This window comes from Lytechinus variegatus, chromosome 13, assembly GCF_018143015.1.
Source record: "Lytechinus variegatus isolate NC3 chromosome 13, Lvar_3.0, whole genome shotgun sequence".
NCBI lineage: Eukaryota > Metazoa > Echinodermata > Echinoidea > Temnopleuroida > Toxopneustidae > Lytechinus > Lytechinus variegatus.
Genome location: NC_054752.1, coordinates 6587967 through 6609986, shown reverse-complemented (window position 1 = coordinate 6609986; position 22020 = coordinate 6587967). Strand labels below are relative to the sequence as shown.

At 37.4% G+C, this 22020-nt stretch overlaps 2 protein-coding genes across 4 annotated transcripts in view; both read left to right on the top strand.

The window, feature by feature from the left end:
- LOC121426401 (rho GTPase-activating protein 27-like) overlaps nt 1-12965 on the top strand; it is a 56652-nt gene extending 43687 nt beyond the window's left edge. For all 3 annotated transcript variants that reach the window (XM_041622691.1, XM_041622692.1, XM_041622693.1), the window contains 9 exons: nt 999-1172; nt 2725-2820; nt 3331-3420; nt 4741-4813; nt 5805-5930; nt 6267-6446; nt 7122-7259; nt 9773-9881; nt 11535-12965. In XM_041622691.1, the coding sequence (XP_041478625.1) occupies nt 999-1172; nt 2725-2820; nt 3331-3420; nt 4741-4813; nt 5805-5930; nt 6267-6446; nt 7122-7259; nt 9773-9881; nt 11535-11709 (1161 nt within the window). In that variant the 3' untranslated portion in view covers nt 11710-12965. The remainder of the gene's footprint in view (nt 1-998; nt 1173-2724; nt 2821-3330; nt 3421-4740; nt 4814-5804; nt 5931-6266; nt 6447-7121; nt 7260-9772; nt 9882-11534) is intronic.
- A 7341-nt stretch (nt 12966-20306) lies between these two features.
- LOC121426607 (galanin receptor 2b-like) lies at nt 20307-21263 on the top strand. Its single transcript, XM_041622965.1, has one exon. It carries the CDS (start codon nt 20307-20309, stop codon nt 21261-21263), a length of 957 nt encoding a protein of 318 aa, XP_041478899.1.
- Nucleotides 21264-22020: the final 757 nt, after the last annotated feature.

Sequence of the window (22020 nt, the reverse complement as noted above, 5' to 3'; positions counted from 1 at the left end):
TGCAGCGGCACTCGAAAGCTCGTGAACTTGTAAGCTAGTGAACACTTTTTGCGAGAGTGATCACGAATTTCCTAGAAAGCCAGTGAACACTTTTTGCGAGAGTGATCACGAATTTCCTTGTTGACCATAGTAGATTGCGAGACAAATGAATACCCTCTAGCGATTAATGTTTGTAGTATTTGAAGTATTATTGATTCAAGTCAGTTGTGAAACCATTCTCTAATAGTGCTCATCATCCCACCAAATATACAACCAAATATGATGTGAAACTAAGTATGGTAACATGTGATTACCTACATGTAATTAATTGTTTGAATTTAGCACAAGATATTGTGTGTATATCAAAAGGCTCTTTAAGCATCCTTTCTCATTGAAAGTTTGTACAATTCAATTTCCCATTTGCATGAATATCATTGTGTACAAAAATGTATGGAAGGTCAGGGCTTTATTAGAATGTATACCATTTCATTGATTTGACATCATTTGTAAATTTAATATTTTTTTATAATCTAAAGAAAAAAAAGGTTGATTTGAATCAAAGAAATGAGCAAAACTTTAAAATGTTCAAACATTCTTATTTTACATCCGATTTTGATGAAATTTTCAGTGTTATGCATGTTGGATTTTTCTTTTATTCAAATAATTTTTCTGTTGGGGTGAACCTGTCCTTTAAACCAACCTCATGAACTTTATAAAGTGGTTCTAAATACATAGTCATTCATACCACTTTGTTTTACAGTCATTTTTCATACATGTATGTATGTTTTTTGTTTTGTTTGTTTTTTACAATGTACTAGAAATACCACCCTGTTTTACAATCATTATTCATTCATGTACTTTTTTTTTGTTTAAAACAAATTACCAACATTTTGTGCATGCTCCCAGATTAACACATGTATTCATTTCATAAATGAGTATATTTTTGTGTGTGTTTTTAAAATGTTTGTGCTATTAAAGTGACAAGGCTAATATTTACTCGTATTTTGCTCATCTTGCAGAGGATAAGTGTTTACGGCAACCCGAGTCCCTACGATATGGAGGTGAGGGAGAAAGAAGGCATGCTGACGATGATGCTGATGAAAGATAGAGGGCGCCAGAAGAAAGGTCGGCCTGGGTACGCAGTCCTGGCAGGTTCACAACTCAAATACTACAAGGATCACAAGAACTTTGAGGTATTATTTTGTCTCGCCTGCATAGCAGAGCGAGACTGTGGGCACTGCTTTTGCGTTGGCGCCGGAAAAAAATGATTATGTAGTGCTTTAAAAAAAAAATTAGTTACAAAATGACCAGAAACGCCATCTTAATCTCATTCCATGCACCAACATGTGTTTTATTACTCACCTTAGACCTTGACCTTGAAGAAGTACTCTCCAAAAAGCGTAAATGCTGTCCTGTCCAGACGGTTTAATAAATGATAATTTTTCAAACACAGATAGCTTGTCAGAATCTGCATAATTCATTTTTCTTTTCTTCCTGGTGTTTTTGCATTAATAATCCATTTGGACTTTCTTAAATACAACGTACATCAAATTTCACTATTAAAAAAAATTGACCTTTGTAACACTAGTTTATGCCTATAGGGGTGTTGTGGTCTAGTGGTTGTGACTCTTGACTTTCAGTCTGAGGGACGTGGGTTTAATTCCCAGCCATTGCGTGTTTTCCTTTAGCAAGAAATTTACCCATATTGTTCTCCACTCAACCTGGATAAGGTGAATGAGTACTAGGCCGGTTTTGAAAGTCCATTTTAGATGCACGTGTACACGGCGTGTTTTTCGGTCGTGTACACGTGTACACGTTGTAAACACTGTGAGAGCGAGTTCTGTTTTCATGTCGACACGGACCCGCATCAATATGTCATAAAAAGGGGTCTATATAGCCTAAGTCACGGTTTTAAAGCTTACCTGAGAAGTTTGAAGTATCAATCCACAAAAATTGGTGCAAATTAAAAGTTTACTCGGCTTAGCAGCGCATTAAATTAATAAAGAATGCAAAAGAAAATCAGTGCAGGGCCCTAGCTATCGCCGACGCTCGGTGGATGCGCATTTTGTATACTGTACCGTACATGCATGCACAGATCACTGCAGAATAAGTGTAACTGAAGTTATCGATTAATTTTCATTATTATGTTGCCAATTTGAAGAGCGTTTGTTTGTAGGCTTGTGTGCGAGCGTATAACACGTAAGTTGTAGCGATGATCGCTATCGCAATTTGTGATTCTCAAATTGACTCTGAGTGTGATTGAGCAACGCTTTCGAGCTTTTGAGACCGGAGCAGACCCATTTCGTGCCGATTTCGTGGTACAAAAACGTGAGTCTCCAGAAAGAATGTGGATTAAATTGGCGATTTTGGAAGTGAACTCACTCTGGATTAATTGAAATATGTTGACATATTAGTAATTAAAACGTGTGCAGTGTCTGAGAACTAAGATTTAATGTGAGGCTGTGAGCTTGTTTATGCAGATGCTACCGTGTACACGGTGATGGAATTTAGTACACGTGCACTGACTTGAACGTGCGTGTACACGTGTACACGTGTACCCGAAACGGGCCTAATTAGTACCCAATAGGAAGAAATTCCTCATATGCCAGTGTGCCTGTCACTAGCACAGTTTTAGCCAGATTTATGATAATAATAACATTATTGTAATGTGCATTTGAGTATAAACATATAAAAATTGCGCAGTATAAATGTACAACTATTATAAATTAATCTCATTTATAACAGCGGGATGCAAGCAACCCTGAAGTGAGCCTGAACTTATGGAGAACAGAGGTTGGTTGGACAAGAAGCAGAACGCCAGGAAAGAAGCTAATCTTTGAGGTAAGATATCGGGTGACATCTGTTATTCCAGAGATTTTGAACTCCTGCATTATTCCCAATCATCTAATTTGCATAAACAAAGATGTCGAATGGGCTGAAAATTAACTTTTATGACATTATTCTGAAGTTCATTAATCCAAAAGACAACAGGGTTGGTTATTTCGAAGGATTGTTAATCCAACAATGCAATAGGTTTTGTTGTTCCCGAAGGTATGATAGTTTAAAAATGAAATAACGATCATTAGTACGATCATCATGCTCCTGAAGACGACACAAACACACTTGTCCAAACGTCGAGTTTTGGTGGTCCTTTTCAGGACAAGGTGCACCGTGAAACCTACACGATCATTAATACGAGTGAACAGTACAATCCTTATTTCATTTTTGAACTCTGGAACTTTGGAATAATGAACCTTTATCATTTTTTAATTAATGAACCTTACTTCGTTTACAGATTAATCAACCTTCAATTTAATTCCTTCTTTTTCATGCCATCTTCTCTTCTTATAGTTGTCTACTGATCAAGGTATATACCTAGTGCAAGGTGAAGATGAGACAACAAGCCAGTCCTGGTATGAAGCCATTAAAGGAGCAGTAGCAGTAAGTCAAATAACTTTTCTATATCATGAACATCAGAGAGCGGTGTTGGCTCAGTCGGTAACGCGTCTGCCCGTCGAACCAAAGATCGTGGGTTCGAGTCCACCCCGGGCGGATGACTGAAGCCAGTGCGTTGTGTGTAAACGTCTCTCCCATGTTTCATAGATGCAGGCTATGTTACAATGGAAAACACTCCGTCCCTCGGATAGGATGTTAAATGGAGGCCCCGTGTAGAGGAGAGTCACCACCTTTGCACGTTAAGAACCCATTGCACTATTCGTATAAGAGTAGGGGGAAACCCCGGTGTAGTGGTCCACCTGCATTCCCCCCAATCAGTTATATCGGGAGGAGAGACCTGTGGGTCATAGTGATTTAGTTCGCTTTTCGCCTCCCAGGCACAGGTGACGCCAAACAAATAATAATAATAACCTGGCAAATGCTGACTGGCAACAGTTTCATGCTATCGGGGGGGGGGGGGGGGTTCACACAGGGGTTTCATCACTATTCCTTTAAGGTGGGTTTACATTTCATATTTAATTCAATACTTATTTCCCCACAATTTTCCAGAGCTTGACAAGGATAAACAAAAGGAAAATCAAGCCAAAGCCATTTCATGTGCATGGCAGCTCTGTGTAAAGCAGATATCATCGAGATGGTCTCGGTGTGTGGGGAAGGGGGGGGGGGGGGTAGTGGCTCTCTATGAGGTTTTTTAGGCAAGGTAATAAGTTTGAAAAGGTAAAAAATATTTTCAAATCAATCTTTCTAGCCAAATCCATGTGTTCTTCATGATTAATGTCTACTATCATTCATAGAACTATTTTCAATTTTTGCCCAAATATTTTTATGAGATTTTCAATAGCAATAGCTCAGTCGGTAAAGCAGGGGATTCGTATTCCGGTGACCCGGGTTCGATTCCCACTTGGTGCGCTAGTGCCCTTTGGTAAGGCAATAATCCTCAGTACCAAGTCCTTCGGAGAGGACCTTAAGCCGTCGGTCCTCTGGTTGCTTGCTTACAAGCATTCATGCTTTCTTAGCAATCAGGTACAAAATCACTACTACCATCATTACCACCATAACTAGTAAGTGGTGCTCATTCAAGCGGAAAGATTTTTTGACAGTTATATCGTCATTTGCTTAAAGAGATCAGTACCAATGTAAATGTGGAAAAAAGTTTCAGGATATTACAAATATATAATTTTACAGGGTTATTTCTGAGTGTAACCTTTTTTTTTATACACACTGTATAATGTCACCCATTGTTGGTATTGCAAATAGCCAGATCTGACCATTTGGTATGTTTCATTCATTTTTGTGTATGAACAGGGTCGAACGGGGACATCAACCAGTCCTGATGATAATGATGATAACCTTTCACCTCTCACACCCAGCCCTGGATGTAAGTTGAACAATTAAATTCTTGTGTTCATCTTTTATCATTGGACTATCATACAGATTTATATATATATATACTGTATGTTATATTGATGTTAACACAATATTGTGTGATATTGCGATTGGTCCTTGGCAGACCATTTTAACTTTGTGTGGGGCTACTTCATATTTGCTTACTGTCCTGATTCGTGGTTAAAGACAATGCCACTTATACCCCTTTCATAAACCCAATTATGCGGCTAATAGCAGCATAATTTGGTCTTAAAATCAGAGGAGGACCAGAGTTATCCGCATTATTTTGATGCTGCTATTATCCGCATAATAGCAGCATCGGGACCAGATTTTGACTTTATGAATGCATTTCCAAATAATGCGGATAGTTGCCATGGTGCGGTCACAAGGTCACTCTTTTCCAACACCATCGCATCGCAGGGGGCGTGTCCAGTTATGACGATTATTGAAAAATTTTATTGAATTATCCGCATTACTCTTAGGCGGCTAATTGGAGGATGAGTTTATGAAAAGGGTATTAGCAACTGTGTCCCTATTTAAAAAAAAGAAAAGTTTTGGCTAATATATGGGAAATTCTGCAATGTCCATATTTTCAGCCTCTACATTTATTTTCCACTTGCTACTTCATTGGGTTTCAGGGTTGACAGGTAGGTTACTTCATAAATAATCAATTAATTATAATCTTTTGTACATCTACTTAGCTGCTTGAATGCAAGCAAATGAGAGGCTGAATGTGCATCATTCGTACAGTTGCACACGTATCGTTGTAATTTTTAGTAAACTTCTGAGGCGTTGTACAATAAATAGGCAATATTCTTACAGGTACAATGGCACATCATTTTCCATTCAGTCAACGAAAAAGACAAGTCTGTTAGAACTTGTTGAATGGAGCATCTTTCAGTGGTGTAGCATCACGCTCATGCCTGTTCGCTGTTTGTATATATTGATGAGTTTATGTCCTGACTACCTTTTATATTTTTCAGTCTCTCCACCTAGCAATGATGTCCATGCCATGAAGAAGAACAACAGCAAAATCAGAGGCAAACTCAAGATTTTCTTCAACTCCAGACCCGATAAGGATGACCTCAGACGAAAGGGCATCTTACAAGGTTTGTCAACTTTTCATTTTACTTGGAAGGATCAAGGTGCGGTCACTTGAATGACACTGACCCCAGACCAGTCAAAGCAATGTGGCTGCATTTATGCGACCTCATAAACCAGAATCATACATTAATAATTTTCTTAAAAATTCTGTGTGCTTTTACATGTATTTGGTCACAAAGTACATTATGCAAACTTCGTGTGAAAAAATTATGACACTGATGGACTTTCATATAATTAAGGTTGATCAGATTAATCATAAGTCTTTGTAAGATGGGGCTCTGGGGAACATTTTCAGGGATCTAACAAGCACATGTATTGTTATCTTTGCCTTTCACCCTCAGAGGAGAATGTGTTTGGGAAGGACATCAGGAAGCTGTGTGAGAAGGAGAGATCTACTGTGCCGAACTTTGTCAACCAATGCATCAAGTATATCGACAGGAGAGGACTGGAGTGTGATGGGATATACAGGGTCAGTGGGAATCTATCTCTCATACAGAAATTAAGATTCCAAGTTGATCAAGGTGAGTAAAAGTGCTCTTTCAACTGGGGATTTTCTATGAAAGGTTTTTGCTGTCAGTCTCATTCACTGTTGTAGGTACAGACATGTTAATGGTGGATGAAATTCATGGCTATTCAATTTTTTTTCCAGGCCGAGTAAGTTATCGTAAAGCCGAAGGTGAATGGACATCATGTAATAACTATCTGACAATTCTTTGAAAATAAATTAGATGTAAGAATACGTGTTTCATATTGATGATAATTTTTATGAATCATCTGGTCAACCACGACCCAATGTAACTGAGATGGAATCGAAAAGACATTGTCATGGTATATTTTGTTTCCCTATCTTTTTGCCGTAATGAGGGAAAAAACTACATGGATTTTTTTTTCACTGAGCATGTTTCAAGGAGTGGTTTACATGTATACTGTAGTAGACTGAAAAAGAAACTTGTCTGGAATAATGTTTCTGACATTAGCAATTCTTTCTCTAGTATTACATGTAGATTAAGATTTACTTGACATAGGAACTGAATTGATATACAAGGAACTGCAGTGTGTAATATGATATATGATTTCTTTTGAAACAAAAGTAAATAGGTTTACACTTTTTTCTTGTGATTTGTAAAAACCAATGTTATTAAACCTATAGGAAATAATATCTATATATGACAAATTTTCCTGTTTTTGACCAACAGAGAAACCAGTAGATCTAGACTCAACGCCATGGAAAGATGACATTCATGTTATAACCGGCGCTCTCAAGCTCTACTTCAGGGAACTCCCCGAGCCTCTGTTCACCTTTAGTACATTTGACAAGTTTATTGCATCAATAAGTAAGTCATGTTTCGACTTTTTGAACCGGTAATGAAAACACTATTTACACCTGGGGCCCAACTTACAAAGACTTGCGATTGATGCGATCAATTGCAACTATGGAAAGCCAGCAAAGTCAACATATGAAATGCATGTTTGCTCAAAATTTTTCATAGATATGAATGTATACCCATAAATTCATTGATTTCTTGACAGTTTGGTGTGTTCTCCTTTGTTTACAAGGATTCATGATTATAATAATAATAATGAAACGTTTTTGTATCGCGCAAAATACATTATATGTCATATCTCTAAAATATTTTGAACAAACATGCATTTCAGATGTTGACGTTGCTGGCTTTCCATAGTTGTGATTGATTGGATCAATTGTAGCTCTTTGTAAGATGGGGGCCCTGCTTGTGTAATGTTTAACACCTATATTCAGAAGTATTTAAGGGCTCCACAATAAATGAACCATAATTACTGGCTGTAGCAGAGCTAAATTGCTGCCAGGTACCCATCTACCTCACCTGGGTCGAGTGCAGTGCAATGTGGATCAATTTCTTGCCAAAGGATATTATGCTATGGCTGGGATTTGAACCAACAACCCTCTGTTTCAAAATCAGGAGACTAATCCAATGGGCCATGAAACTCCACTAACTCTACAACTTTGATGCTAAGATGGCCAATCAGTGGTGATCTTGGTTTCAGTTGGACCATGTAATAAGCCTGTTCACGGTTGTTAGCTGCGCACACGCAGTAAAAGATCATTTGAGATAACCATGAAGGTGGTTTTCAAATTCACTGACATAGGCATTTGTGATTTGATGATTATTCGTGTATTCCTTTTGAAATATTCTTTTCATCACATCCAAGCTGAAGAGAAACAAAAGTCTTCATTATCACTGGTATTTGACAGTAGCCTAAACAATAGTCAAATGTGCCAGAGGCAGGCAATAAAACAGATTTCCAAACTATCCCTGATGTACTATTCTAGTCACCTGGTCTATACAATGCCTTTTGTTCGTAGAATTTGAATACTCTACTCTACCGATAAAGCATCTACATTTGAAAATAAATGATAGTGCTTATCCTAATGAAAAATTACAAAGGTCATGAACTGGCTTATTACGATTGTTAGTTACCACAGTCTATTGCCAGTTTGTCCAATTACCAAGTTGTAGACTATCATTTGGTCTACCATCACTTCATCCACTATCTACATGGTCTAATTGGCATTTCATCCGCTCTCCATTTCATATAATAACCAGCTGGTCCAATAGCCATTTAGTCCATATACTGTTTGTTCTAAGTGTTAATCGGGCAAAATGAATGAAAATAAAATGGATATTAGACCAAGGGGTTATGAGACAAAGTGGTCATATACAAACTGGTGAATAGACGAAGTGATGATAAAATAACTGTAATTGTTATAAAATAGGTGTATTATTTCAAGCATCGCGATTGGCCAATACGAGTCACATGACATCCAACTTTTTTGTGCACTGCACGGCAGTGCAAAAAGCGCGCAACGAAAATTGATATTGCACTCTCAAGGTAACCAGTGCGGTAGAAGTCCAACAAAACTTTACTGTAACATTTTAAGAATTTTTTTTCTGTGTTGCTATTTTATAAAACAAATAATGCACTTGCTCTGTCGTGCGTAAAAGTAAATGCAGAGAAAGCTCGGTTTCTTCAGATGATGAACACTGGGCACTCGCCGCAAGCAGCTCTTGCACAGTGCGGCACCTATCTAAAGAAACCTCGCGTGCTCTGCATTTCCACTAACGCACTTGGCTGCATGCATGATTTGTATATTAGACAAAATGTTGATGGACGGAATGGCATCAGACTGAATGAAGGTAGACCATGTGATGAGTGGATGAGTTGGCAATAGGCGAAATGGTAATTAACCGTGACCACTATACAACAGGACCTTGAGCCTATTTTATTTTGTTCTGCTTGCAATTACTGTGATGGAAATTGTGCCTATTAAAGGCATATGCTAACGTTGTAGACATGTAATGTAAAAAATATCAAAGGAGAGATGAAAAATGTACATGAATGCCTTTCTGTCAACCTAAACCTAAATGAAAGAAATCCTTTTGATATACGTTATAATTGATGGTTTTGTGCAATTTCTATCGTGCCGATAATAATAGAACACATAAGTGTATGGATGAAATTAAGATGGTTTTTCCGGTCACTTTGTATTTCCCTTTTTTGAAGCACTTAATAATGATTTTCGGACACGATTTTTTCTTTTTTTTCTTTTTGTAACAAATCACAGGTGCAGGTGACAAGTGGGACCTCGCAGCTCAGATTTTTAAAAGTCAAATCAATGTTAGCAAATACATGTACATGTCCCTTTAAGCCGAACAATAATCAGAATGGAAAACCTACAGTGACCCTAGATGTTCAAAATGTGTCTGATTATTTTTCCTTGATATTTTTTTTTTCAACAGTAGACATTGAATGGAAATGGAAAAAGGAAGCCTAACTATCATCTTTTCTGATCAATTTGTTTTAACAGCTCAAATACCTATTCTAGATCAGAAGATCCTGGCATTCCGAGCCCTGTTTAGTGAGATGCCTCGGGTAAATCAAGATACAATCTTCACACTCTTCTCACATCTCAAAAGGTTAGTCAGGATCAATCTTATGGACTGTGTTCTTGGCCCCATCTTACAAAGAGTTACGATTGATCCAATTAGTTACTACTGTATGGAAATCCATCCATATCATAATTTTTTTCTACAAGAAATTTACACAATCTCCTTAGAAAACAAAGAGAATCACACTGAATCTTCTAGAGAACGATGAATGCATGAATATAAATCATATATAGAAAATATTTTGAACAAATTTGCATGTTAGATGTCTACGTTGCTGGCCATTCATAGTTGTGGTTGATTGGATCAATCGCAACTCTTTGTGAGACAGGGCCCTGTACTCTGGGCAATGCAACATAAAGGTTAGTGATTAATCACTAATTTGAAAGAAAACTTCTGTTTGGTTCCTAGTCAATCTATGGAGCAAAATGCGCATGCAATGGTGGTCTTGATAGGCTATTTCATTAAAGGTATTGTTTAACTTTGTGAGCAGCCGATTTAAAAAATTCTCAAACCAAGATGAAACATGTGATGGGGGGACCTAAAGCTGCGCACTTTGTTTTCAAACAATAAAAACTGTCCCAATTTTTATATTTCAACAAATTATATTTCACTAATTTGTGGCAAACATTCTAAAGATCATTTACCAAGAGGAAAATATCGCAACACTCACTAATACGAAAATCCCGCCATGTTTTCCAAACACCTCTTGATTTTGTCGCCCGATGTAGAAGGGGTCCTAAAGCTACGCACTCGATTTATCATGCAAAAAAATAGTATTTCCTGTGCCTCAATTTCTAAAATATATTCAAATTATTATAGGATAAAATAAAATTAAAGCGAATATAACTCCAAAATACCAACAGTTGTTGGTTTTATCTGCATTTAGAGGTTTACGGCAGCCTCTGTAGAAAAAAAATGAATAGGATTCGTTCGTCACTCTGCAGTCACAGTTCCACACACAGAGTGCGCATTTGCCATAAAAATTGCATGCGCGATGAGTGGTGCGTAGCTTTAGGACCCGCGCAGCCTTAGGACCCCCTACCATACAAGTGCATGTATTAGAACTAATAAACCCTGAAAACAACCATTATTGAGAATGAAAAGCTAAAACTACAAGGCAAACCCCCATTTTGTAAAGAGGGGTCTTATAGAAGCCTAAATAGTACATATAAGTGTATTGGATGAAATTAAGATGGGGTTTCCGGTCACTTTATATTTCAATTTTTGAAGCACTAAATGATTATTTTTGAACGCAATTTTTTCTGGGCTTCATTTTTGTAACATATCACAGACACAGGTGACAAGTGTGACTTTCTAGCCCAGATTTTTTAAAAGTCAAACCAATGTTAACCAATCACTTTAAGCAATCAATCGCCAACTTTTGTGTTATATGCAAAAGTACCACACAATTTCAAGACATGCTAAAATTCTTGGTGATGAATATGTGCTATATTGCTTTAATTTGTTTTCACTAGATCTTTATAGAGACCATATTTCATACTTAGAAAAATTAAAATGTACTGAAATGGAGATTCAAATAACAAACAACCAAAATGAAAAGGAGAGCTGAAATTGTCAAAATAAATGTAACCATGATATATTTAATGAGAAAAGTAATTTCTACAAATATTTAAGTGCCATGGTATGATCATCAATTCTCTTTCATCTCTATCTCCCCAGGGTGATGGATAATGTCCAGCACAACCGTATGCCGGCCAAGAATCTGGCGACGGTCTTCGGCCCGACCCTGATGTGGCCCGAGAGAGAGAGTATGAACATGACCATGGCTACCGTCTATCAGAACCAAGTCATGGAGTTTGTCTTATTAGAGTTTGACAATATCTTTCGGTCATGAGCTATAACCCCATAGACATTGTTTTATAGAACTGCACAGAAAACAGCAGGTGGGACTGCAACTAAGAGTCTGGCTAAACCTGGGCATTGGACTACAGCAACATTTGCTCAACTTCTGTCTCTCTCTGTACCTGAAGATGTGTGTTAAAATGATCTTTAAAAATATGAATCAAGTTGCTCACATATCATCACACACTTGATGAGATATGCAAGAGTTATTTGGAAATGTTATCACCATGTGTATCATGTTTGCAAAGTGACATTATCAGCTTTGTGACTTCATGTGTTACCAAGTAAGCCCAAACCATTTCAGAGATGTTTGAGCATCATTATGTAACATTATTCTTTGGCATGGAAGTGTCTTTGATGGATAATTCCAGATCTTCCTCGAACCAGACAACTCACATGAAGTATAGCTGAGGCAGGACAAAAAGATGACATTGCCCATGTATCTGCAAGACAGAACTTCTATTAAGTGTGCACAAAAGTGAATGTATGATAATACATCCATTTCAATCGTCGAGGCTTTTGTATGGTTATAGAATGTATGTTTATAGAAGGAGACCAATTTACAGCAGCTTTTCATGAAATCATGGATTGGCTTTTGATGGCTTTACTTACACAAAGCATTCCGATCTGTCCGTTCATGACTGTTATTTGCAATGATGGATATTGTTGATGAAGTATGAGATCTGATCACCACGCATGGTCCAGAGAGCGGTTAGAACGCCTACATCAAAGAATGAAAGACCTTGTGTACATCACTAGGATAGCATCTGGTTACCAGGTCCCACATAGACCATAGCATGGTCCTGAGAGCGAATGGAACGCATAACTCTCAACGAAAGAAATGCCTCGTGAACATCCCTTAGATGGCATCTGGTTACCAGGGCTCACATAGATCATAGCATGGTCCGGAGAGCGAGTGGAACGCCTCACTGTCAACGAAAGAAAGACCTTGCGAACATCCCTTTGATGGCGTCTGGTTACCAGGTCTCACATAGATCATTGCATGGTCCTGAGAGCGAATGGAACGCCTGTCAATAAAAGAAAGAGCTTGCGAACATCCCTTTGATGGCGTCTGGGTACCAGGTCTCACATAGATCATAGTATGGTCCGGAGAGCGAGTGGAACGCCTAACTGTCAATAAAAGAAAGACCTTGGGAACATCCCTTAGATGGCGTCCGGTTACCAGGGCTCACATAGATCATAGCATGGTCCTGAGAGCGAATGGAACGCCTAATTATCAACGAAAGAAAGGCCTTGCAAACATCCCTTGGAGAACATCTACCAACCTGGAGAGTGGTCCATGAAATGGCCTGTCAGACGTTTAATCCAATGGTCTATTTTTTTTTTAAGTTACCATCACAATAACAGTGAGACACCTCTGTGCTCAGTTAGTCAACATCAAGGAAAGTTGGCAGGTTGGACATCTTGTCAGACCACAAATATTGATCAGCCACCTTGCTGGATCAGTCATTGTAAATTATGACCATTTTTTACTTGATCTGGGGTCCATTGCAGAAAGAGTTGCGTTTAAACGTAAGCCAAAAAATAAAACCCAAGTCCCAAACGCGCTCTGTTGATTGGTTGAAAATCAAGTTGCGCATGATATTTAGAGCTGCGATTGATTGCAACTTTTTCTGCAACGGGCCTCTGGACCCTGTTTTTTAAAGACTTGTGACTGATCCAATCAACCTGAACTATATGGAAAGCCATCATTGTCATAATTTTTCCTACAGGATATTTGTATAATATCTTTGTAAAAAAAAGGAGGAGCATACTGAATCGTCAAGAAACAATGAATGTGTGAATATACATCATATCTCTAAAACATTTTGAACAAACATGCATTTTAGATGTTGATGTTGCTGGCTTTCCATAGTTATGGTTGAATGATCTACTCCAACTCTTTGTAAGACACGGTTTAGATCACACAGATGTGTACATGGCTATAGTGTTTCTGGAAGTGAGTCCATTGGTCAAGAAATTAGCCAACTACACGCTTATCATTAATCTATACTTCACTGACAATTTCTGCGACTGATTTGCATTTACATGTATCAACAATGTGGTTATGAATTAAACCAGAAAATAGTTCATTTCTCAAAGAGTAATAATTTCAGCTCTGCTAACAGTAATGCATGTAATTTTATACATTTTTTTCTGCATATTATTTCTGTGAATGACAGAACAGTTTATGTTTTGATTGCTTCCATTAATAATCCTACATGTATGTTTATATGAAAATGTCTTTCAATAGAGATTTATTTCATCATATTTTATGTTTAAAGCAGCATGAACGGGATTTATCCTCCCCACAATGCATTGCATTCTTTATTTTCTGCAATGTCTTCAAGAAATTCCATTCAGTGGAAAATATATCTGATGTAAATCATGTGACATATTGTTTTTTTTCTTTGCATTATAAGTTCTATTAAGCATATATTCTCAATTCTATTTTTGTAATTCTTTAGTTACTCACATACAAAGGGTATTATATTCACAGATTTATTCCATTTTATGTTTTAAGTACATGTATGAATAACTTTACACAGGTTCTGAATATGTGTTTTCTATTTTATAGTATGTATTATTTCCCTCTGCATCCCTAAATTCCCTATATTGTTTGCTTACATATAGCTATAGCTTAGACAGCCCTGGGAGGCGTTAGTAATTAATATTTCCCTGCTTTTTTCAGTTAATAGTAATGAATATAACACAGAGAGATTTTATGGCCTTCATTGGTAGCTGCATGTGTTCTGCGTCAAGAACAAGAAATTAAATCACAAACAGTTTGTAATCGATTTGATTAATCTCAAGTGATGATGATACATGGGAATTTTAGTCTTAAATTAGTTTGTAGAATGGTCAGAATTTATCTAAATTGGAAAAAAAAACAATGGTTCTCACTTTTGCAAAGAAGATCAATGGGCTTTCTCCACAAATGAGCGGACTGATAATGAAAGAACTTATAGTTAAAAAGATCATGGACTGAATGCAATTTACATAATTTTCTTAATACAAGGCATATCTATACATTCTGAATGATAAGTGACAATATGACTCATTGCACGCTTCTGAAACTTTCGAAACGATTCATGACGTTTGCATTCATTGCAACATCACAATTTATACTCGTTAGCCTATAATATGATAGTGATTATGTGAAATGAATCTATTATATGGACAATATTAAAAGCGTAAGAAGTCACTGTATATTCCCATTTAATGAATTGTATTTATTTACTTACAGTGTTCATTTTACAAGGGGTGTTACATCCATAATGATAATGTACAGATTTATAATGACACACCGCCCAATCAAGGGCCGTTTATTGAGAAATTAGCCTAGTCAAATTTAATCGATATTTTTGTATCTGTGTATGATTTTATTGTAAAGACCAAATCTATTGTATTCAACAACATTTTGTACTTAAAGATAGATCTGCAATAACAAAAGAGTTTGAATTTAAAAACCCAATATATCTTTCAAAATATGTAAAAATCAAGTACCTAGTTTCCACAGCATGCTGCAGGTAGCAAAAGAACTTCAATTTTTTTTTTCCTTGATAGGTTAAACGATTCATACTCTCTTATGGAGTGCCGGTTGCCAGTTCATTTAAACTACAAACTTGTGTAGTCTTGTGTTCAAAGTTTTCCAAAAAATGATTTGTTATGAAATGGGAAGGAAGGCACAATGGGTGATTTCAATTTCAGTGTTGACCTTTGGGTGTTCGTGTTAGGTTAATTTTACAGGAGTATAACACCAAATATAGAATGAAGATGGTCCTGAAAAGTCACTCACCAATGATGAGATGTCAATAATGTGATCTGGATCAGTTTTACAAACTTAGAATAGGTTTTAGAACTAGGGGAAGCAATCCAAATTGTGCTTCCAACACCAAAGCCAACACCGGACTTGAAATCACCCAATGTGAGTACATACAATGAATTTCATTGAGTCAATTATCTCTGTCATGAATATTGAATACGTACATGTATGATGACAGCAAGCATTCCTTAGAACTGTGGATTAAGATTCTTTATTATTAGAGGTAAAATATGTTATCCTCATCAGGATGCCACCCATGTTATTGTTTGAATTTTAAAAAAATTCAGTAATTCAAGAGATAAAGCTGTGCGTCTCCTTAATAGTGAAAAAGGCAAGATGAATTTGAAATACAGTGAATAAGCCTAGAAAGAGGTGAGCAGAACCCTCAATTAAACATCCATATAACGTTATGTGTTCAAGGCAGCAGATCATATTTTAAACTGCAGAAAAATACTGTATGAAAATCAAGCTATATTTACAGTTTAGAAATTTTGATCACATGAGCAAATTTGGTGATTGGTGCCTCAAGCTTGTTTTCTTGTATGCAAGTTCCTGCAAAGGCTTTCTGTCTGTGAAATCCTACTTGTTTATGAAAAATATACATTGTATCAAATATGTACACACAACTCATTATTTTTTTTTTGAATTACTTTGCCATCTTATTTGTTCCAATCTGCAAAGTTATCATTTGTACAATGTATTTCCTTGAATAATAAGCATTGCTTTTGGATAGTAGGGTTGAGTCTCCCCTCCGAAGCACTACTTTGTGTATCCCCCTTTATGGAAAGAATTATGTAGTTTCTTAGCATTACATGAGCTTTTTTCAAGCAAAAAAGAAAATAATTGAATGTTCAAATTCATGTAAGCCATGCTGCAAAGTGAAAGGAAGTACAAAAGAGAAGCACTGTGACTGAAAAATAAACTGATGTTTCATTTGGATTAAGCAAGTAATTGATTTGCAGAAATAAACTGTCATTCTGCATGAAGTATATTTTTTTAGTCGATACTTAATCAGAAGAGGTGAATTGTCTTGTTTAGGGATACAGTTTTGTGTTAAAGATCACATATTGTATTCTAGCAGTAATATTTTTGCACCGAATTTATCACCATAGAGACTTAATACTGTAATGATATACAGATGTGTAGATATTGTGAATTAGGTTGCTAATATCCAGGGGAAAAAAATCATAATTTAATTCCTGGTTGTTTAAATTCAAATTACAAAAAATAAAATGTTTTGTGTGGAAAATTGCTCATTCAGTACCTTTTATCAATCATTGTCAATTTGGAGGAAACAATTTTAAAATTTGACCATTCCGAGAAGCTCCTCTCTAAGAATTTCCTTTTTTTTTAATTGTTGATAATATTTACACACTTCTATTGAAACTGCTGTTCATTACCTAATTTTGAGCAAAATCATATGAATTTTCAATGTCTTTGTCAGTAGCTAGGACTTCAATATAATTTATCCAATCACAATACTATTTGATAAGTCTTTCCTTGAACTCCATTTTCCGCAATCTTATTCTGTACATTTCCTTTGCTCTATTTTACCGTAATGGACCATTGATTATTCCTTAAACTGTTAAGAAGTCTTTCCTAAACTGCATTTTAAGTTCCTTCTGTATGCTAAGGTATATCTCTGTTACATGTATGTGATAAGAGTTATTACAGTAATGGATCGTTTGATATTTATGAAAATATTGCCTAATAAGAAAGAGTTGATTGTACCATGTACCACCATGTAAAAGTTTGCTTTCACTGGGATGTGGGAACATTGCATATAACTATGTACAGGTAGATGTATTGTTTATAATGACAAGCATGTCAAGATTTATAATTTTTTTTTCCATTTGCGAAAAATGGATGAGACGGCGGATGATGGTATTAAAAGATACTGGGAAATATAGTTAAAAAGAGTGATGGTTTGTTTATTTTGATTGATGATTGGCAGATTTTTTTTTACTTTTAATGATCATAATTCTGAGCTCTGGTTAAAATGTATTTGTGGTCCAATTTTATGCCAAAATTATAGGGAGCCGAAGATGCACAAGCACAGTTTATATAATTTTTTTTGCTATTAATCTGCTTTTTGTGGTTTATTTTCATTTGGTGCAATACCAATTCTTCCAATTACCACATGGTCTTATTGCTATTTCGTCCACTCACCATTTTGCCTAATAACCAATTGGTTCAATGGCCATTTAGTCCATATACCATTTGGTCTAAAATTGGGTAAAATGAATGAAAATAAAACACATAATAGACCAACTGGTTATGAGACGAAATGGTCATAGACAAACTAGTGATTAGACAACATGATGATTGGACCAAATGGTCATTGGACCAAATGTTAGACAAATGGAATGACAGACTAAATGGAGGTAGACCATGTTGTGAGTGGACGAGAGTGAATTGGTGTATTAATGCCAAGAACTGCTTCTTATAGAAAATATATCTAAGACTTGAAATTAGGTTTGAAAGTCTCTATCAAAACGATTATATTGTATGATAAATTTTCCTAAGATTTAATTGCATTTAGTTCCAAAGAGGTGCTGCGAGCCTGCGACAGAGAAAGCCCGTTCAGGACTTCACATTTTTGTGTATTCAAAAGATCGCTCCTTTCATCATCCTTTCATAAGATAAGATAGATATACAGATAGATAGATTGATAAAGAGGGAGAAAGATAGATAGACAGATAGATAGTCAGATAGATAGAGAGATAGATACATAGATCGAAAGATAGATGGATAGATAGGTAGATAGATAAGCAGACAGGCAGACAGATAGATAGATAAATAGATAGAGAAATATAGCTGGATGGCTGAATGGATAGAAGTTAAAGAGTGTGTGAGAGAGGGAAAGATTAAGTGAGTGATTGTCGGAGAGAGGAGGGTCAGAAAGAATGATGGAATGAGAGAGAAAAGGAAGTGACGTAATGAGCCAAAAATTTTGAGGGGGCATGAAATTAAAAAAGTTGCGAGCGAGCAAAGCAAACAACATTTATATTACCAAAAATATGATAGATTTAGACATAATATTCAGAAAATAATATCACAGTTCTCCCTTATCCCTATTCTTTTCTATCTTCTTTTTTATTTTTCTTGGTCGTGAAGACTGGGCGGACGCCAGTGACAGATGGTGTCTAAATTAAAACGAAGGCATAATTATATCTTGCTATTTATGAATATATAGCTGACAATATTGATCAGCATGTTAACATGAACTTCTACAGTCGTCATCTATCATGTTGCTCTCCATCCCCTTTCTTTTTCTATCAATCTTGCTTCCTCTCTCCCTACTCTCTCACTCCATAGAGATCTCTCTTTCTCTCCCCCTCATGCTCCATTCTCTTTTCATGTCCCATCGCAACACACAAACCCTGGATACTTTTCTAAAAGTCGTTCATGTGAGCCAGCATTCTAACTCTTTAGGGTCCTTTCAATGCCGTGTTACGATATACCCCCGTATAATAATTTTCATGTAGTTAATGTCTAGATATATCGTACGCTCAGTCATACCCACGAAACCGAATGAAGACCAATAAGAAGTATTACGCTATTTTCATAGATGTACAATCGATCGAAACCGAGTCGGTTGTTTTGGTGTGGCTGAGACAAAAGCCAGTTTGTATAATGAATTACAATCAAACGCAACTCTGTGGAAGAATAGTGGAAGCGCCGCGGCGTAGCGGTTCTGACACTCGCCTTGTAATCAGAGGGTCTTGTGTTCGAATCCCACCATGGCTTATCGTCCTTTGGCAAGGCGTCAATCCTCAATGTGCCACTCTCCACCCAGAGGCCCGTTGCATAAAACTTTTTACCTGAAAAATCTCAGGTTGTTTTTTACCTTGAGTTTTTGCCCTGTGTTAAAGTCAATGGCAGAGATCAGACTAACCTTAGTTTTCAGTTTTTACCAGAGCTTGCTCAGGTAAAAGCTTTATGCAACAGGCCCCAGGTGTTAAATGGGTACCCGGTAGGATGCGAAAGCCTGTGTAGTATGCCTAGCAATTGAGTCCTGGAACTCTTGTTGGAATGGTCCCAAGGGAGTGGAGAAGGTGCATACATTGCATGCGGGCATGCAAGTATCCGACCGGGGTAAATGCGGAACATTATTATTATTAACTCTAAAACTCATAAGCACTTGGATTTTCGACCAATCAAAAGCACTCATTCCTGACTTGTGCTTGATACCGGTTTGATATTATGACTCCCGTTTAAACGAAACTCCTTTCTGCAACAACCAGCACAGTACAAAGTAAACCCATTAAACGTACGCAATCGCTTTTCAAACCATATCGCGAGAACGACTACAAAATATGACAGTGCTTTCTTCAACGCCAAGTGTCTTCTCGATCGCCGAGTTTCTATTCTAGTTGTCATTCATTATCAGATGCACGCTCTCGCCCTCGAGTCAATCTTACAATCATCGGCTGATAAACATGGAATTCTCTTCGCAATGAAATTTGCTCATGTTCAGCAGTGTCACGTGATGAAGCTCATTGTCATCATGATCACTGTTCTCTCATGTGTTCGAAATCATCGTCACTGATTCTACAATAATCGAGTTTATGCGATCCCGCTCTACAAGCGTTCATATTTTTCAAAATGAGCACAAGTTTGTAATGCCGTAGTTTCTTCGACAGTCTTACCGGGAGAAGTTAGAAAACCTATTAAACTATCTTAATACTCGCCATCCTAATCAGTTAATCAACTCAGCAACGAAATACTCTGCTTATAAGGTTTACAGAATAACGATAAAAATGAATATTACTTCGGAACCGCCTCCGCTCACCGACCCAGGATCGTCCAGACTTGTAGCAGTGGCCATCTATTCCATCCTTGGCTCCATTGGAATCATCGGCAACGGTCTTGTCCTAGTCGTGATGATTGCCGTCAAGGATCTACGAAACATCACCAACCTCTTCATCGCCAACCAATCCATCATCGACATGACGACATCGATATTTCTTTTCATAACGTTCATCGCTCCACATCCCGCCGTACCGAAGCAGAAGATGGCTGCCAATTTCATCTGCTCTTTCTGGAACTCGGGTTATATATTCTGGGGGACCATTATCTCGTCGACGTACAATCTGGTCATGCTAGCACTCGAGCGATACTTCGCAGTCATGTATCCGGTGGCTTACCGCAATAAGTTCAGTTATCGTCGTGCAGCTGGAGTCGCTGTTGCTCCTTGGATCGTTGGCTTCGGGTACGGCATCCATTGGATGGTCGTCAACCAGCACGTCGATGGTCGATGCATCGTCAAATACGAAAGCAACTTTATCAGGGGTTTTATCGGTTGTCTAACCGTGATCGTTGAGTTCGTAATCCCTCTCATCATCATTGCCTACGTCTACATCAGAATCGGAAAGCTGATGAGACAGAGAGTTGAGGACGTCGGCAACCCATCCACAGAAACCCGATCCGACGTAACAACCGCCGAGCCAGGTTTGCCCAACTACCGAGAAAAGGCGCGAAAGAACGTGATAAAAACTCTCCTTATCGTCTGCATAACGTACGTAATTTGCTGGACCCCGAATCAGATTGTATTTTTGTACTATAATCTCGGTGGGCCAATTGATCTAAATGGTCCAGTATTCTACGCGTCTGTCTACATTGCCTTCGTGAATATGTGTATCAATCCGGTGATTTATACCTTCAAATATCGGAAGTTCCAAAAGGGTTTGAAGAAATTGTTCAGAATGAAAGCATAGACCACATACGCCTAGAGAGATAATAATTGCTATATCATTAATTGAGATTCCCACTGCTGGAACGATTTGCTTGAGGATGCAGCTGTTTCAGCCTTTACGGTCCCACTTTTGCACTGTAATCAATTTAATTAATTAATTAAACTAGATCAAAATACTTTCCGTCGACGCCTGGCCATCCTAGCTGAGCAAGGTAACAAGGATTGTTTGACAACGGTCGTGTTGCACAATATTTTAAACATGCCAAAATGATCAAATACCGAGACTAATGCTGCAGTCGCGTTCCCCCGTGATGTCCGCAAGGCGAGTCGTGGACAGCCGCTTTACGGATTTCTGTACGAACCAGATACAGGAAGCTGGTACAAAACTTCTAAAAAACGGCTGTTTTTGAGTCGCCGCACGCCCATCGTAGGTCAAACACGATTGCAACATAAGTGTTGTCGATAGCCCCAAGCTTTTCAATGAACACGATTTATCTTTTTAAGAGAAGCCGACAGAATTGATCGATCCTGCTAATAAGGGTTCCCTGCGCCATGTGTACCGAATTCAAAATATATTTTTTGCTTGGTCGATCTATTTCGGCGATAGGTGATCGGATTCTATATCATGATTGGTATCAAATTATTACAGATCGTTGTTGATCTACCTTGATCGTCACCACTCTGGTTACATAATAGATAGTTTAGTGTAGTAGGTTTCACGGTACACCATGTATCTTTCTTGGGCTAGTGTTGGTCCTGAAAAGGACCACCCAATAGAT